General features: G+C 49.7%; 3 protein-coding genes across 3 annotated transcripts; 2 read left to right on the top strand and 1 right to left on the bottom strand.

Annotated features, from left to right (window-relative positions):
- Positions 1-7,165: 7,165 nt before the first annotated feature.
- EPUS_02342 (uncharacterized protein) lies at positions 7,166-9,671 on the bottom strand (the record flags this gene model as incomplete). The annotated part of the gene is made up of 4 exons (XM_007805248.1): positions 7,166-8,243; positions 8,295-9,068; positions 9,118-9,215; positions 9,267-9,671. 4 exons carry the CDS (start codon positions 9,669-9,671, stop codon positions 7,166-7,168), a joined length of 2,355 nt encoding a protein of 784 aa, XP_007803439.1.
- Positions 9,672-14,431: 4,760 nt separating this feature from the next.
- EPUS_02341 (uncharacterized protein) lies at positions 14,432-15,776 on the top strand (the record flags this gene model as incomplete). The annotated part of the gene is made up of 2 exons (XM_007805247.1): positions 14,432-14,535; positions 14,633-15,776. 2 exons carry the CDS (start codon positions 14,432-14,434, stop codon positions 15,774-15,776), a joined length of 1,248 nt encoding a protein of 415 aa, XP_007803438.1.
- A 651-nt stretch (positions 15,777-16,427) lies between these two features.
- EPUS_02340 (uncharacterized protein) lies at positions 16,428-18,730 on the top strand (the record flags this gene model as incomplete). The annotated part of the gene is made up of 4 exons (XM_007805246.1): positions 16,428-16,877; positions 16,931-17,035; positions 17,087-18,440; positions 18,513-18,730. The coding sequence occupies 4 exons, from the start codon at positions 16,428-16,430 to the stop codon at positions 18,728-18,730; spliced, it is 2,127 nt and encodes a 708-aa protein (XP_007803437.1).
- Between the last annotated feature and the right edge of the window lie 779 nt (positions 18,731-19,509).

The following is a 19,509-nucleotide window of genomic DNA, read 5'->3' as shown; positions in this document are numbered from 1 at the left end:
ATTGAGTTTTCGCAGACATGAAGCGCAAAGACTTCAGACCCATTTATGAGAAGTACATCGATCCAGCCCAGAGCTCTCTTACGCGGCCTGAGCCAGGATAAGTTGTCAACAAGGCTCAGTCCGCTCTGAATCTATGGCTTGGATCTGTCATCATAAAAGGTTCATCCCGAACAGGATGCATGATCGAGAGCAGCACACGACTAAAGATCCCCTCTAGACAGCATGTTGGATGGATGGGAGATTGTTGTGCAACCAACATCGTCTATTGATGCCTTCGAATCTGCATCTGGCCTGATCAGAGTGTTGCTCGTCCGTGGAAATCCTGTCTTCATCGAGACTGTATTTGCAATGTAGTTTCAGTGTGATAGTGGGAGAACAGAGACGCATAATGTGGGGTCTGGGAAAACAACAAGCACCGAGACGCTGTGCTACTGTGCATTGCGAAACTCTTGCAGAAATTTGGAGGTTGTACGGAGTTGCTGCGGCGGCGTTGTCAGACAGAAACAGCTGACGTGGACTCAATAAATAGATTTATTCGGTATACTCTATATGGAAAAGATGTTGTGCTTCTTCTGATTAGTGATATAGATGTTAGATATGCAGGAATCTTCTTAAAGAAGTAGAATCTGCTCTGTAAGTTGTCAGCTCTATCAAGTAGAGTCCATACTACTATTTATCTATATCAAAAGAACCAGACGAAGCTCTGCTTCATATTGGTGTATTATTTTTATTCATATAATACAAATCCAAAGAAGATCCTCAAGAGCTGTTTCTGTTTGACAACGCCAAGGATTTGCAGGAGTTTCGCAATGCACAGTAGCTCGGCAAGAACTTTCCCGCTGACCTTCCAGCCTTTCTTGGCAACAATACGCGAGTGAGTATGTCCCAGAGATGCTACCTATATGGAATTATGGACCAATTGTACGGCCCGTACCAGGTTCTCAGCAGGGCTGATTCGGCAAAATATGCGTTTGTGTGCAGAGACCCTGCTGGCAGGGGGCTCAGATTTCATGCCTTGCATGGTTTTCAATGCCCCAGTCATTGCCTCAGAACGACGAACAGAACAAGGTCGTAGAGCTGTTTGTCATAAATTGGTTATGTTGCAGCTGGCTCTATGGTTCGTGATGGTGTAATCCCAACCGAGCGAAACTATGCCTGCGTAAAGCGCATGGACTTGGCTCCTTCAGGCTGCGTGGCTGCGTGGCTGCGTGGACACCCATGTCCCAAGATCTTGGTGTTGTTCTATAGCAGTACCAACGTTTTCTTCCTATATCTAATGGCTTTCTCATGGCCCCATATGTATCTCTTGCTACGTACCATAGTAATCCAGCCCAGTATCGTCTTTCTTGGGTGTTGAACGGCGGTTCTTGTTCTTTTTGAAGCGACTATTTTTCAGCAACTTTCTATTTCTGTTGGGAAGACAGCTCAATTGTTCTGATAAAATGCTCCCATTCGAGCTCATTTACATGCTGGGCTTTCTGCTTACGAATTGCGTATCTCTTACCTCTAGTGAGTTTCACCACCCAGACATAGCACCAAAAATGTTGTTTACCTTTAACACGTTAGCAGGCATGTATATCAATGCACAAGCATCGACCCAGACGCCAAACGGTACCTCCCAAGGAGCGCTTCGTCCTTCCACAAACTTGAGCGTTGGCGAAGTCAGAACGAAGTCAGAGGGAGAGGTTGGTTACGCCATACGTACGCCGACATTTGACCCTACCCTGACAATCCCAACTGCCACCGGTGTGCTACTACCAAAGCACAATACGCCATTCCAAGGTGCATCAAGAGTGTAGCTAGTACGATGCGGTGCTCTACCACAACTCAGTGCCGGGCTCTCGAGGCTAGACAGCCATTACTATTGAATGAAAGTGGTAGTGCTCATAGCACTTCCACTGACATATTAACCTTCGTCACGGGCACCACCACCATATCACATCTTGATAGCGTCACTAGCAGCCGTATAGAGACCGCATATCGTCCGACAAAGACATTGATCTTGGTTGACCACTTTAAGATATCCGGGACTGGTGAGGTGTCTCTACCAATTGAGACACCTCACCATCTGATCCTTTCACCCTATACGGCCACAAGGCTTACAAAATTCGGACCGGTCAATACCCACCGACCACGGAAACCAACGACAAACGACGACGAGATCGACTCACCAGTACCCACTGCTACGTCGACGGCCATTACTAAAGAAAATATGCCTTCGTCCATGCAGACTAAGTTGACCAAGTTCCTTCCCTTCACCAAAGTCACAGCCCGAACTAGAACATTCTCACTAAGAATTGGCAGCTCAATCTCACATACTGCTATACCTACGGCCGTCACACGCTCTCCCTCAGCACCAGGAGTTATACTCCGTAATTCATCTCAGTCCATGATTTTCACGGCTTGCCAAATACATTCTTCAAACCCTGTACCAAAGACAACGGAGTGGGAAGGCGCAGCTTCAAACTACACAAAGGCTGAGCGTGATCAAAATGGAGCGTGACGCCGGCACTGGGCATCAACGTGGATCCAAACCCAGGAGCCCGATCACTGCAACAAAGACGGACATGGTAGTTGACGGAAAAGATCACATCAGCTGTGTCGGATCTGTTCCGCATTGCAGTGAAAGCGCCACGTTGGATGGCACTTCAAGCCCAAGGCAACCACGATCTACGCCCTTGGAATCGGCCGTCCCGAGACAATGAATGCCACGCTAAGGAGGAGCGTCATTGACATCCTACCAGAGCAGAACCAAGAGTATTCATGTTCATATTCATAATTCCTTGGCCTGCTCTTCAAGACTGATGATGATGGAAGGATATTTCAGAGAGCGAGTAAGTAAAGGGATGCGCATCTTTATAGAATAGATCTCGACAAATTACTATTAGACTCAACCTATTACCTTTTATAGATCTTATGTATGGTCTTCTCCTTTCGGCCTCACCCTTGAGCATTGCTTGCTGGTTTGCATTGGACACGATCGATTGATCTTGACGTAGCTTAGTCATCTGAGTCACAAGGCGAGCCCGGAAGCATGCTGAAGGATGGGGCCAGTCAGTGGGGATCACACCAATTAAGTGTGATTCGAAAACCCCCACGCGCTGCTCTTTGGGTGGAGTAGTGGATGTGTCACTTTCTCTGGAACAAGCAGGTAAAAGAAGCTACTGGCGGAGAATTATTGCCGCGTGGCGAACGTACAATTGGACGTCCGCCAATTCTCGAGGAGCTGCCACAGTCGACAAGGAGTAGAAACATGCCGGCTTGTGGAGAAGAGGGGATGAAGTTTCGAATGAACGGGATTGTGTAACCTGAAACGTCGAGGCAGCGAGGAGAAATTCCGGTTGGTCTGCCGCGCATCGCTTGGCTACCGGCGCCCCTCTCAGCCTGCATTTGTCGTGCATTTGACCTGAAGATCCAATCAGCTTGCGTTTTCGTGTATTTTTTGATTTGACGATCCAAAAAAGAAATAGCCGAGCTTGGTAGGACGTCGTAGGGTAGACCGTGCGCCTACCCGACCCATTTCACCCACCTTCTTCTCTTTGCTTACCTCGGTGCTCCAATCACCTAGGACTCGGCAGTTCGGAGTCAGGGATATGAGTAGGAGGCACATGGTGTGCCGAGAAAGGAAACGACCCGTGATATATGGTTGGCAGAGAACCTGGGCCACAAACTGAAACCTTGGGCCTATGTTGGAACATCCGATGCCAGGCGAGTATGGATGTGAACGCGAACAATGAGTATGAAGGGCTGTGCTGAACGGCAAGCCATCCGGTATCAAATGCACCCTGGACTGAATTTTGGTACCCAGAATGCTAACATCCCTGTCATTAATATGATTATTGCGCTGCCAAGAGCTTGGTCTCGGGTGTTGCCTCTTTCATTGACAGCGTGTGGGTTTGACAACACCATTATGGGTATGACGAGGGCAAAATATAGGAGGGGTCTCTTGTGAGCTTAGACGTAGCATGGTCATGCTACCTCCAGGATCTTTATGGACGGACGACTTCGGATGTGGCTTGTGATGGTAGCCGATCATGGACGTAGTACGATGGGTTGTAGCAATGCTCGTTGCTCTTACGACCACGATCCGAGCCAGGAGTTTGGATCAATGGATATGCGACGTTTGATCCACATTCTTAGATACAGCAGTCTCTTCCCAGGTAGATTTGGATCGAGATGAAGGCAGTCTGATTGTAAAAACTAAGTCAGCAACGGGGGTCTCGTGGGTCATATTGTCTGATATGGAGGCTGAGAACCAACACATTAAGCGAGACTGTACAAGGACCTCCATTTCCACTCCATGAGTCCCAAAGCCCGGCCATAACCGGTTGAGACCCGCTGCTTCTTCAACCGCCTCGAATGAAACGTCACCGAAAGATAAGTCTATTCTCACTGTGTAGTAAAAAAACGCTGATCAGCCGAGGCCACAACAGACCCCGGGCGAGAAAATCTTGAGGGTGTGTTGATGCATCGAAAAACTAGGCAGACACAGAAAAAGGACACAATGACAACGAGCGAGGACAAGCTGATTACCCTCTTCGCGAGCGCATGGAGCAGATCTGATGCCCGCTGGTGCCAGGTTCTGGGTGTGTAGATTCGAGTCTGGACGCTGGGTTTATGTTCTGGCGTCAGACAATATCAGGATGATGAGCAGGATGCAAGAATCAGGTGCGGAGAAAGCGATGATGATATTCCAGGCCATCTCGTTAATTGTGTTGGCTCGCGCAAGAGCTGTTACATCATCCCCCTCACCCACTCAGGTGTACTACTTCAAATGACGAGATTGCACATGCTTCATCATTACACGACTTGAAATATTCGCCTGATAGATCGAACAGCACAAGGAATCCGCTAGTTAGTGAAAGAGGGGAAAGAGAGGTAGCGGAGCAGGAAGGCGACATGGAGATGTGCAGACACGCTAGACTTCAGAGACAGCTTTGGAAACCCAGGCCAGAGCGTGGAGCAAACCCGTCCACTCGCTATTGCGTACTAAGAGATATCACCACCTAGCGGGACACCATAAGCATCACGTTCAAATGTGGTAGCTGAAAGCCTATAAAGTAGAGCACGGTGTGCATAAACCCATGGACATACCCAGCAGGTAAAGCCAGCTTTTAGTTAGTAAAATGCTTCGCTCGGAAACAAGCCCATCCACCTAGCCCAAGATAGCGCTGCCTGCCCGCAACAAGGCGTGCTACTGTTCTGCACCTTGGTCTGGTGATAGGCTGCCATTGTCCCACACCAAATCCTTAACCGTCGCACATTGTAGATGGAGTGAAGAGCGGCCATGACAGCGGGCAACCGTGTGCCCTGCTACATTAGCACTCGGGTAGGTGCTCCAGTGACATATCACATCGCAGATAGCTCGGAAGACGCCGGGCGAAACGAAACCCAGCGCAAACAGGGAGGACAAAAAGGCAGGGGACTGAGTCACCGTAGCACAGTGATTGATCAGGCAAGCACCTCGCCAACTAGTTAGCGGTAGATCGACACGAGAAGATGACGGTTACCAGCCTTCAGAATTTATATCAGAAGTCGCCTCTGTGGATATGCGGTCTTCGGTGAAATACCGATTGTCCGCATTCAAGCAGACTCGTGAACCTATCCTGCCGGAAACACTCTTAGTAAACGCATTCGCTTCTTTGGGTTGTCCAGGAAGAACAAATACAGCCCTGAACCATTGAACATGGAAAGAACCAAAAACAAATAGATCTGTAGAGGCGAAGCGCGCTGTGCAGGGGTCTTTTCCCATCGTGTATTCCATGAACAGGTAAGGAGGCGATGGATACTCGGAGATTGCTGCCCTGCCTGATGCCCACAATATCGGGACTCTTCAATTCAGGACTGAGAGGAAAGCCGTGACGGACACGGTCTACTCCGTATAGTGATTTAAGTGGAGCTCTGCCATGTTTGGGCACGTGGTAATTTCGGGGATGCCTGAATCTCAAAGAGGACAGGGAGCCTGACAGGAATCATGAATGCTCCTGTACTGATATTCGAGTAGTGCCATTGCAGGCAGTAGGGGTGGGATTACAATGGGTGCTACAGTAGGCTAGAGAGGTTAGGGCAAGGAGCCGGCCCATCAATATTCGCTAGTAGGAATCTGCTTTTAGCGTCAATAGTGCAGGTCTCTAAGCAATTTGAGCATTAGGGACGGCTAAATTTTTGGCCCCCAGCCGTTGAAATGCTGGATGACCGATAACCGAAAACAAATGACCCCGGCACAGGTGGAACAAAAGCCCCGAATCTGGAAGGTGGCGCAGGAACCGGCAGTTTGAGGTCTGTGATTAGCGGCTCGGCACGGAAGAGCCGGCGCTGTCACTCTCATGATGCTGCCATGTTGAGCGTCTAGTCCGGTTCAGATCCACTCATTTGGAGAACCTTTCTGTTACTAAGTTATCTACGAGTACTAGAGCCTGCAGCACTCGTTAAAACATTCCCAGAATGCCCGCGGTTCAGTCACATGATCTCATGTAACATTGAAACTGTGGGGGTGAAGTCGAGCCGCAGACTGACTGATCTCAATACGGGGGTGACTAGCATGGCCGGGACAGGAATCCGAGGCAGGCCAGATGCAATCGGTAAGGGTCCTGCGGTGAGGTCCTGAATATTAAGGAGCTCTTGTCCCAAACAAGACGGCGGCCGCAGGAAAGTCCTCAGCACAAGGGTAAAGTATCATTGAGCCATTGTACCTACTAAGTACGTAGGGATCGAAGCGCTGCTCGCAGATCACACTGCATATGGCTACTAGTAGCTCCTCAGGAGGCTACGCCGTTTGCCTTGCCTTGCTACCTGGTTGGGAGCTCACGGGCGCCCAAATCAATGCGAGTAGAGGTGGTTTAACCAGGAAACCCGAAACTTCGCAACAAAAGCTCTCTATGTTCATAGAGAGTCCGTAAAAAGTAAACACTCAGCCGTGCAACCACATTTGCAAACCGGTGCCGCTACTTCGGGCCTTTCAAAAGGAAAAGGCCAGCTCTATCCTCCAAAACTCTGCTTCCTGGGGTATCATATTGTAAAATTGAAAATGAGATCGAGACATCTGTGCCACCCTTGGCGATCTGCACAGTGAAGAAATGACAAAGGATAAAAGAAATAATAATCTGTGCGCAGCCACCAAGTCTCCTGTTGTATTGATTCACCTTCGGCGCCAGCATCGTCGAGACTAAATGATGTTTGCAATCGTCATTCGTGAGGTGTCGCTTGGCGGGCTGACTGATGCTTGTTGCTGAGGTGCCGTCTGGGCTTTTCGCCGCTGGCTTTGGTGTCGTTCATGTAGAAATTGGACACGGCTTTCCACCTGGTCCCAGCCTCCCCAATCTTGTGCTTCCAAGTCGGTAAGCCCAAGACTGTCGATCTTGTTGATTGGACTAGACTGCGTCTGATCGTATGACGACAGTCCTGGTGCACTCTTTGCGAGGTTGCCCGAGTCCAGACCCGTCTCTCTTGCTTGCCAAACCCAGCTGGTATCTGGGTTGGATTGTAAGTCGCCCGAAACATACGCAATTATCTCCTCGTCGTCGTCAAAATCCCCAGAGTGCCCTTGTTGTAGTCGAGAATATAGCACTCGGAGGAAGAACTCCAAGTGTCGACCACAGCATAGATTGACTCGTCGAGCTCCCCCAATGACAGAAGCTGCTTGGACCAAGGCAATTGCCGGACGATACTCGGCACGGAACAACAGAAACAACAAGCACCGCCATATGTGCACACAAAGTAATGTCGATGCAGATGCCGCTAACAAGCGGGACCGTTCAGTCAGCTCGTGCTCGGGGTACAAGGCAGGATCGAGACACCGTGCTATTGTTGAGGCAGAATCTCGAGCAACCATGACACATTTGTCTATCGCCTGCAATCGCAGATCAGGAGGGCTCACAGGGGTCAGGTTGTGGCGGTGCAGTATAAGACGTGCATTCTGCAAGCAGATCAGGGGTGCAACGGTCCGAGGATCGAGTGGCTTCACCGCGGAAGGTTGAAAGCCCTTTGGAAACATAGAAAAGCACGAATGGAGATACTCTTCGCGTGATTGAAGAATCTCTGGTGATATGTATGGTGACTTGAAAATTTGGTTGAGTGATTCAAAGGATCGCACCACGTTGACCATGGCTAGAAGTGGCGTTGACTGTCCGGTAGGATAAACGCCACCAGGGGTGATCTGTTCGTCATCTGCAGGTTCCGGATATTCAGTGTCATAATCTTCGTCTTTGATGAGCAACGGCTTGCCGAGCTCAAGGGCCAGTATTCTACTCTGGTCAGCCGCAGAGGAACACATAGAACATGGCTGGGGTGCTAACCTATCCCATACGTAGATACAGTACCAGAGACGCCTTCGCATCTCACCTTCCACTGGAGACCATGGTCCACTTTCAACGTGTAGACCAATGTCTTGTGATATTCGGACGGCGGAGCCGAGCCAGACCCAACCTGCAGACTTCAGATTGAGCTCGGTAAGGAAGACTCCAGTCAGAAATGCCATCCTGGCATCCTCAATCGAGAATTCATCCTGCCATCCACTTGTCATCCCTATTGCTGTCGTCAAGAAGGCTTTCCCGTCTTGAGCCCAGCTCGGGCCTAGAGTATGCAGACTTCCACAAGCAAGGACACATAGGAACACTGCACCCCATGCATTGCCGAGAGATGCTAATGACTTGGTCCCATATAATTCATCACATTCGCTCTCAAAGGTGGACCAATGGAGTACCGGAAAGTGCAAGTGAAAGTTTTCGTGGTACGAGGCAAGGAGACGATCTGCAATATGCCTCGGAGGCAGATCGGGCATTTCCAATGGCTTGCTGCTTGGCGGAACGGCCACTCGGTAGGGCGATGGTATCTGTAACAGACCGCGACCGTAGTCTGTTAAGTTAGCTCTCACTTGCGAAAAGTCTCTGAGCATCGCAGCCTTCTTGCGTCGTGGAGGAGGCGAGCCCACTGGGTGCAATTCTGCCCCGTGATACGGAGGACTGCCCAGTTCCAGTTCCATCGCGGGTGCACCCTTGGGCACGAGCGATCGGTAGTGGGCTACTTGTTGTCGGGCGTGCTGGAGCTGTCTCTCAAGGTCCTGAAATTGCCTGACCAGGTATCAGCCTATCACTCCTTGTCCCACACGAGGGGCCCTACTTGATTGAGGACATCCGCCTGTTGGTCTCCTTTGTGAATTGACACCTAACGTTTCTGCTGGAACACTCTGAGCAGCTTGTGGTTTCCGTAGCATCGCACTGCATAAAATTTCAGTTGGTAACAACACTCCGATGATCACGCTAACCCACTTTGACTTTTCGTTCTCGACATGCGTCACAACTTGGATCCTTGCGTCGCTGTCGATACGCCCTCTTGGGGTTGGGAGTGCCTCCTGAGCCAGGAGTGGTGCTGGCAGCCGATGTGCTACCCTGCACAAAGGGGTCTGCTACCGGTGCTCCTGCTTCACCAGGAGAAGTGGATTCGGAGTCATATGCCCGAGTGAAGTTTGTTTGAAGAGGGAATTGCATTGCCTGAGGTGGACCGGGCCCCACAGGCGGTTGATGACGACCAGCGACTCGTACAGGGACTCTAGTGGACCGCTCATAAGGTCGACCCGAGATTGCCGAAGAGGAAGATTCGAACGGTGGCGCCGATGGCGCCGCCTGGTTAGGATGATGATGATGGTGATGGTGGTGGTGGTGGTACGGGTCCATTGCCCGCGGGGTAGAAGCAAATGCTGATATGGCCGCAGCGTCCAGCGCCTTGTTAAATCACAGAACACGCCCAATGGAAGTTTGCGGGTTGCCCCTCTTATGTCTGTTTGGCGGAAACATAGAAAAGTTTTAGGCACTCCGCTGATTTGCCCTCCAAGATTGTCCCTCCTAGAGACACGTTTCTTGGAGCGATGTGGCCACAGCGGGAGCTTCACAGAAAATACAACCAAATGAAGCGAATCAAGCAAGATAACAGCAGAGCTGCTCAGCCTTCTGAAGCAGTACGCCAAGCACAATTGCGATCAAGCGGCCGGTACCAATAGTAGGTGGACCTTAAGAGGAGGACCTGCTATGGAATAACCTCTCAATCCATGGGTGCAGAGAAGCCTTTTTCAACGAGTCCTAGCCTGACTAAGTACTCCTGGCTGAGAGAAGCCTGTCAATGGTCTCCAAACCTAATTGTTCAAGTCAGTGAAAGCTCCGGATAACGTGCGATTTTCCGTCAAGGCTAGCCCGGTTTCCTTCGCAGCAAGATTGGGTCAACCCCAAACTTCAAAACGGTCGCTCATCGAAGCCGGAACACTTCCAGGATGACGAGATCGGTGTGCAACCAGAAACTACCTCGAGGAATCCGGAAGAGTCAACCATGAGCCAAGATGGGCACCTTTGCCAGAAAAACGGTCACACTATGTAGTAATAGCATCCAGTCCGGATAAACATTGTGATAACTTATGCCAGGGGCGGCCGTGTGGACTAGGAAAGCACACCAGACCAGCATTTTGGATCAATTAGACCCTCTGCTTGGACAAGCTCCAGCTTGATCAAGGAGTCATGGGCGGCCTCGACTATCATGTACGATTAGAGCTGTGGCTTGTGGGTTGATCAGGGTAAGCAGCCACTAGGGAGGCACATCATCCGGAGGAAGAAATACCTGGCGTCTAGAGCATTTCGCCCTCTTGACTGTTCCCTGTCCCAGGGCCAAAGGGCCATTCAGTTTCGACCCATGTGACCAACTGTAGCAGGGTTGCCATGAAGACCACCTGTTCGAAAGGGGGCAAGTCCTCGTTGGTAATCCGCGTTGCATTTACCGAGTAATGTGGTTTGTGGCTCGTAGCCATATTACCTTGACCTCCCACGTTGATTAGAGTTTTCTGCTCGCGATACTAATGCAAAATTCAGTGCAGGCATCAAGGCAACCCAAATCGGGGGATTAATCTAATCTTACTAGCCAGGTTGTCGAATTGAGAACGTTCTGAAGTTCTGACCTAACGAAGTCGTATCTCTAGCACGGCCTTGGTTGGTCCTATGGAAAGGCAGGCAGGCTTCTGTTCCGTGCAACCCAAAACGGTGGAATTGAATCTTTACTAATGTGCAAATTCAACGCCTCTTGGACTCTGGGAACAACGGTCAGGACATCTTCCAATTCTCCTCAAAGGGATTGCATAAATGAGGTGATACATCCGAAGTTCGAACCAATCAGTGTGACAGTATAACAAATACACTACTACTCGTACAAATGATCAACAACACAAGATTTCAAGGGTTGAGATGAGGAGCAAGATCATCGGCTGCCTAGAGATGTAGTGCGAAGATGGGCACGGTAAAAGGCGCTCGGAAGTGGCACCAAAAGATCAGAAGAAGAAAACACGGCGTTGCTCTGGTCCGCATGTGGAAACCTCATGCTTAGTGGCACAGGCCGCTTCAAAAAATAATAAAGGCCCACTCAACACAGAGTTCGTCTTGTTAGCCTACAAATTAATGATGCTCAACAATGTTTAAATATGGTAGAGTTCTGCGGAGTATGTAAGCTACTTCTATGCTAGTATTGTGGTGCTTTGAAACTCGAAGCAACTGTGTAGCAATGCGCAGGGCTCGTGCTAGGAGATTGTCAGAACTACTGAGATTCTCAATCTTTCTGGCAGTGGCCAAAGAGAGGTACCCGGGCAGTTAATGCTGTGTGTCTACAGAGTGTTCTGGAACACTCTAACCGCGAAGAAGAGTGCATGGATCGAGCAGCGCGTAGGAAGAGGAAGTTGCCGTTGGTAAGTCTGGAGGTAAAGATTTGCTTCTCTGATGTGCAAGCGATCCTTCGCCTCTCGTGAGCCGTCATCAGCTTCGCCACCACCTTGTCTGTCTGGGATCATTTGTGTTCTGAGCAAGCTTGCGGATCGACCAAACCGCTGTTGTTCTCCTCCATCTGATGTAATCATCAAATGTGAAGTCGCTTCAGTGCTCAGACAGGTCAGGGTCCAACAGTCCTTCAGCCATGCGGGGTCGGCTGTTGGCTCTGATTGGAGCTGGAAGAGTGCCCCAACCGCCGTGGCCATACAAACCAATGAGCCACACATGCTTCTGCGGGGATATTCGAGCAAGACCGCTCGGAACACGGACCGGTATACGAGCAGATATCCTCTGAGCTGCAGCAGGCATCAGAATGTCTTACCAACCGAATCGAATGATAAAGTGGTCCTTATCCACTTCCCGGAAGAAAACGTATTTTCAGCTGTGAACAGCGGTCGTCAAAAAAAGTCCTCTCCTGCAAACCCCGGATTCATGTGTGGCTAAGTATTGGCGTTGCAAACTAATGTGGCCTTGTCACCAACATCAGCAGCCTTTTCAACCACGCGTCTAACTTATGCTGAAACTTGCCACGAAACTTCCCTCCCCGCCTTACAAGTACCCACCTTGGCTAATTACTTCCGAACCCCTGGCCCGTTTTTCCCACCCATGGTCTTTCGATCCCAACTTTGCGTCTGAACCTGCAGCGGTGATCGTGACACTAGCAGATGAACGTCACGGCATCTTCCGTCCACTTCAAGCGAGATCTTTCCCGAATTCGGTTTTACAACATTCCGGATTCGTCATAAACTTCCCCTTGGATTCGTCGACTTGCCTCTCCATTAGTAGGTAGGTAACCGTCTTTCATTTCGCAACCTGGCGCAGCTTGGCCGCTTAGTAAATTAGCATGCTACAAGATAAAGAGCCAAGTGGCCGATCTCTAGAAGGCTGGACCTAAGAAGTACGGCTAGAATTGTTTCAGGTTTATGGACTTCTACATGGATTTGACTGCTATATTCCAATTGTTGTCATAACTCTCTTTTAGTCTCATGGTTGTGGCAACGGACTCGAAGCAGCGCTTATTTGACATGGTCACAAAGACATACGATTATCACCGCAAGCGGTTTTGCGATTGACTTGGACATAAACTCGCTTGCGTCCAATCATGCTAATCATTGCCCAGAACGGTAATGCGGATAGAGACAATGGATCAGCGCACCGACCCAGGAATACTCCGTACTCATATGACAGCCAAGATCTGCATGTCTAGGTGATTTCCCACCAGGCCACCCAATGTTCTTCCCAGCACATCTTAGATCTAGTTCGGTCCAGTATCTCCTAGAATGTGCGATCCGTTCTAAAGGCAGGCTTACACCCTACAACAAGCCGCAGATCCAAGCGTAATTTAGGATCAACTAGTCTTGATAGAGGTGGTAGCCTTACGTATGGAGTTAGAAGTTTCTGTTTCTCCTAGGAAAGCGTTCGGCAACTGTCATTGCCCACCTTACGGTACTTGCGCCATCAGTTCCGGTGGTGATAGGTATAGTTCATTGAGATGTGCAATCAATATCATCGCCACCGAGCTCATTTGGCCCCAGTTTGGGAAGATGCTGCTTGCATGTTGTAGTGCAAAGGCGCAAGTAGTCGGATGTACTCAAATATGGGGTCAGGCCCGATCAAGAAGGCTCCATTGGTCCATGATCACCTTCGTTAGCTGCCTGAGATCTTGCATTTCTTCTTCAACCACAAGTCCCGAAAATTGCATGCTGCATCCAAGGTAGACTGGAGTGTTCATCCGACGGGCCAAAATCTTTGCCATGCGAATAGCGTGATCAATGCTGTCGTCGGATGAGTACAGGGTGGTGTTTAGAACATCTCGAGAGTCAAATCGCTGTAACTGTTAGATGGACTGATTGTGTCAAAACAAGGAGAACTACATTTGGCATCGCATATACAAAGCTTCCCATTGGTGTCAGGCCTCCAAAATTCTCGGTTGCAGTGGTAGTCAGGAATACCATAGTGTTCGTTTCGTAGAACGTAAGATGGATATGAATCATTGTTTGAGAGTTGGTAGACGACGGAAGTGCAAGCTGAAGGGACTTGCCAGGAATCTCCATGCTAGATGAGCAGCCGAGTCCAAGTGGATCGAATTTTGAAGACAAGAATGTTGTTCGGTTTTGAGCAGCATGTATGTACGAGAATACTAATAACTAATAGCTTGAATGAAGGCGTGTGCACCAAGGCATTTTAAATTGGTGTACTACGGTATCTCACATGCTAGTATTTTGGAGTGGTAACACGCACTTTACATCCACTTCACCCATGAACGGCATTAGACCACATCACGTAGAACTCAGCAGCCGATGATCGAGAACGGAAATTGACCAAGCTCTGGCGGATCAAGTAACTCGATGTGGCGTTGTACTCTGTATCAGCCTTTACTAGTGTGGTACTGACAACAATCATGTCTGGTACTGTAGTATGCGGAATCACTTGAGGAGCATGCCGGAAAATTCGGCCCACAACACATCAACGGTCAGTAGTAGATCGTACAACACTTATTCACTGATCCCTGTGATTGCAGATGAACCTTATATCTTCAATTGCACAGCGTGATGGAATGTGTTTGCCATGTATTTTCGACCTCTTATCCCTGTAAGCGCAGCTCAGAAGAACATAGATAAGAGCAGCTACTTTCTATTATGTCAAACAGCAAAATCACAACCGGTGAATGGACTGGCGAATACAACCCTTTCACCGATACTGAAGAGCGCCGAGTCCTGTTCGCTGCTCTTGATTCCTTCAAGTAAGTGCCTTTTCATCGTGCCATCTCCTGATAACCCATCTCTCGTGCTATCTAAACGACTATGGTGTGCTTGACCTGATGGAGCTTCCCGTATTAGGATCTACCGAAAGACAGCCCACCGGAATGTGACACATCGCAGAAGACAGAATTTGTACGCCTTACCTACATCACAATGGCAGATTCTTGCGGAACCGCCCTTTTCATTGCTTGAGAACTTGAGCAACGTAGATGACGCCATCGATCTGAATGCAGACATCGCAGATGCCATCCTCGAGTGGGGCCTTCAGACATTTGGGTTGCCACAAGAGCCAGGATCTGATCATGCACAAAAATGGCTAGGCTGTGCCCAAGCAGTGGACGTCGATAAGGCCCATTCGACGATCCGCCAGTTCTACCGAGACTGGAGCGCAGAAAGTGCACGGGAACGGAAACCTTGTCATGACTTTGTCTTGGAACAGCTCGAGGTTTTCTTTCAAAATCGTGCAGCGTTATGCAACGAGGCCTCGCGTCCCAAAATCCTTGTGCCCGGAGCTGGGCTGGGGAGATTAGTCTACGAGATTTGTCGGGCTGGCTATGACGTGGAAGGTAACGAGATCTCTTACCATCAATTGCTGGCAAGTAACTGGATTCTTAATCATGTTGGATCAACGCAATATGCGCTTTACCCCTTTGCAACTCAATTCACGAACCTGCTTTCCAGGAAGCAACAACTGCGAAAAGTGATGATACCTGACGTACAACCCGCTGAAGGCATGAAACACGTGTTGGCGAACGGCAAAAGCACTGGCGAGATGAATATGACAGCCGGAGACTTTATCGTGCTCTATAGCGGAAGCGAGTACAGCGCCGTATTTGACGCTGTCGCAACCATGTTCTTCATCGACACGGCACCGAACTTAATCCGTTATATTGACACAGTGAAGAATTGCCTCAAGGCTGACGGTAGATGGATCAATATCGGTCCACTTCTGTGGCACTCTGACATTGCTTATGAAGCCCCAACTGACGAGAGACATGACCACAAGACAAGGGTAGGAGAGGCTGACCGCGACGCTGGCATAGGAGAGCCCGGAAGCTTTGAGCTGACGGAGGAGGAAGTGATATGGCTGCTAGAGAAGCAGGGATTTCGGATTGAGCACCGGAGCGCTTTCTCTGATGGGGTGGGATATATTCAGGATCCGGACAGCATGTTCCAGAACATGTATCGAGTGTCCTGTTGGGTAGCCAGGAAGGGAGACTGATCTGGTCTGTCTGCGCTGTCTGCTCTGTCTGCTGGATCTGTACAGGCACACACTGCGGTGCAAATACATGAAATGAAAGCAAGGCCGTGCAAAGATAGAAGCAATACCGATACTGCCGGGACTAGTTGGTAGATTACCATACAGATTCTGAACGTGGCAATCCATGAACACCGCCAAGAAGCATCTGGTGGGGTCCAACTTGAACTTAAATGGAGACTTCGGTTCCGTCAGGCTGCGGCTTAGTCAATCAATCAATCAATCATAATCAAAGACCAATCTGATATTAGAGGCACAGCTGACAGCCTTCTGGAAAGATCGAAGACTTCCTCAATGGCTGCGTTGATGAGAGTCAAGTCTCTCCTGCTGTTGTCCAGCCCCTGGCAGCTTTCTTAACATCATAAGCAGCAAACCGCTGTTCTCGCCCACCCCGTTCTGGTGAGGGAAATTTCGGCAGCCAATCAGCAGCAAGCAACGCCTCTGGTGCTCCGCCTGCCAAAAAGCCTTGCACCGGTCAGCCTCAAAACCCGCTTGGGCCATCAAAGGGCAGCTTGGCCAACAATAGAATCAGAACCTCAGGAATCCCCATCTCCTCGCCTCGTACGTGCCTCTGCTGCAGCTCCCTCCCTTTCCTCTGCTTCTCTACTCCTCCCTATGGAATCTATGAGCAATCGCCTCAAGAACCTTGGCTTTGGACGAAAGAGCAGTGTAAACATTCAGACCACCAACCACCTCTCCCCGACAACCAACGGCGCTACCCCTACCCCTCCACAGAGCTCATCCACCACGAGCTTACCTATGAATCCTCAGCCAAACCCTGCAGGTCGACCACCAAGTTATTCTTACAACGTCGCAGGTAGGCCCACGAGCCCGCTACCGCCGGGCCAAACTCAGCTTGCGCATCACCCTCCACCTATCGATACAACTCAGCGATTTCCTGCCGCAACTCCTCCAATGGCTCCACCCCAACCACCTGGGTATGGAGGATATGCACAGCATCCCCAGGGGGTCGGCGCGCCTCACGGCATGAATCAGTATACTCGTCCAGCAGAAGTTGACGGAGGTGGGAGATCGAAAGCGCAGCTGATTGTTGGCATTGATTTCGTAAGATCATCAGTATTCCCGCTCGGCCGCTTTCTGCTGATCTTTCCTGCCAGGGCACCACATTTTCAGGAGTTGCATTTGCCTTTGCGACCAATACAGAGGCCAAAGAAGATATTATCACGGAATGGCCAGGAGCAGGTAATCAAACGAAGCAAAAGGTGGGGGGTCTACTTCATCATGGTGTAACGTTTTGCTGATGCAGTCGACAGATTCCAACAGTGTTATACTACGATCAATATCAAAAGGTTGTAGGTTGGGGTCCTGATATCGCTGATGCTCTCGCTCCGACTGGTTATCCAAAACCTGGCGTACAGAAGGTTGAATGGTTCAAGCTTCAGCTCATGCTCTCCGGAAATACTTACATCGACCCAATAAACCTTCCGCCTCTGCCACCGGGCAAATCCGAAATTGACGTGGCTGCCGACTACCTCTTCAAGATTCGCCAGGCAATGCGCGCACAACTTCAGAAAACACTGGGAGAGGTTTTCAACCGTGAAGAACGGAACATTAGATACTTCCTCACTGTACCGGCTATCTGGAATGATGCTGGCAAGGCTGCAACAAGAGCTGCGGCCATACAGGCGGGCTTTTTGCGAGATGAGAACGATACCAGGTTGACCTTGATCACCGAACCAGAAGCGGCTGCGATGTTCTGTTCCAAGACGGGTCTATTGAACCTCAAGATACATGATGCTCTTCTGATCGTTGACTGCGGTGGAGGTACAGTCGATCTGATTGCCTACGAAGTTGAGGAGGAAACACCCTTCACGGTTGCGGAATGTACAGCTGGTTCAGGCGATTCCTGCGGCAGCACAGCCTTGAATCGAAACTTCAGCAATATCCTGCGTGCCAAGATTCGAAAGATGAAACTACCTGACGGTTCTCGGACAGCCGGGCGTGTCTACGCAAAGTGTATCATGGACTTTGAAAACCGGATCAAAGCCGATTTCCGCAACAATGGGCAGAAATGGGCGGTTGATGTTGGTATTGAGGCCGAGTTCCCGGAAGCAGGCATAGAAGAAGGATACATGACATTCACTAACGAAGAGATTCTGCAATGCTTTGAACCAGTCGTGAACAGAATCCTGGAACTTGTTCGGAATCAAATCATTGCCATCCAAGCGCAAAACAGATCCTTGCAGAATGTGCTTGTAGTTGGCGGGTTCGGCGCATCAGAATATCTCTTTCAGCAAATCAAACTCCACGTTCCACCTCAGTTCCAATCCAAAGTTGTTAGGCCTATGGATTCGGTTGCCGCTATCGTCAAAGGAGCCGTCACAGCTGGTATCACAGAGCGAATCGTCACGTCGCGGGTGGCGAGGAGGCACTATCTTATGGCGACCTTGCAGCCTTTCAAAGAAGGTCATCATCCTGAGCAGTACCGGGTGCCGAGTCTGGATGGGAAAGACAGATGCAAATACACCAGGCAGATTTTCGTTCAGAAGGGCGAAAGGGTCAAGATTGGCGAGCCAGTAAAAGTGTCATTCTTCCGACAAGTCGCACCCGGTGCCACGCTCATGTATGAGGATATTTTGTATGCTTGTGATGAGGATATTTGTCCTGGTAAGTCCCAACTTCCTCCTTGGTAGCTTGCTAGTGTAAACAAGACGTGCTGACTTATTTTCCACTGCACAGAATACACCAAAGATCCACGTATCAAGGAAGTCGTGACTTTAACCAGTGATCTTTCGAGAAAGAATCTTGAAAAGGACTTTGAGAGAATGGATACCCCCCAAGGCACTTTCTATCGTGTCTACTTCGATATTTACCTTACTCTTGATGGGAGCGAGTTCAATGCCGAGTTGGTGTGTCAGGGTGATGTGATGGGGAGGTGTAGTGCGAGGTTTAGGTGATGGAGCAGACAAGCAGAAGGTAGAGGAGATGGGAAGAGTGGATGGGTGTTGGAGTGAGGTTGGATCGTGGTGATGGGAAGATGGGACGGGATGGATAGGATGGGAAGGGATGGGATGGGATAGGTCAAATAAGTTGGGAGCAGTGACCCTGAGCCAGCACTTTGCGCAATGAACCGAAAAGCACGGCAGGGGGTTATGTGGTTCGGCTGGATGGGAAATCAAAAGAAGACTTGACGTAGACTACAAACAGGCTTGGTGGTGGGATGGAAGGATTCATAATTGATAGGCGCCAGGCCATCCTACGCCGGCTGAGGCAGTACGATCATCGACGAACTCTTTGGCTGACTGGCTGACTAGCAGGCAGGCAGCATTGACCTTAAATAGCACACCGTCACGTTGGTTTCTCTCGATACCTATCAGCTGATCACCGTCGTCCTTTCCATGCTCATATCTCCTACCTCCTAGTTATCATCCTGGCTATCTCTAGATATACATCCATGCCCCTGTTGCCACGCAAACTACATCTCCTCACCCTACGACATCAGATTACTGATAACACATGGAGATGATAGGAGAATGGGAAACTCGTTCCAAATCATCCTACATTTTCGCTTCTATCTATCATCTTTATCTCCTTAGCTGAAGCATTTGTAATCCTGATAAGATCTACATTCTCTTGAAGCGCTCCATCTTTTCCCAACGGTCCACTAAAAGTGCTCCTACCACACAGATTAGACGAGAATGCCTTCTCGCATGTTCCTAACAAACAAGTCGGCTTT

This window comes from Endocarpon pusillum, assembly GCF_000464535.1.
Source record: "Endocarpon pusillum Z07020 unplaced genomic scaffold scaffold4192, whole genome shotgun sequence".
Lineage (NCBI taxonomy): Eukaryota > Fungi > Ascomycota > Eurotiomycetes > Verrucariales > Verrucariaceae > Endocarpon > Endocarpon pusillum.
This window is presented reverse-complemented; position numbering and strand designations above follow the sequence as displayed.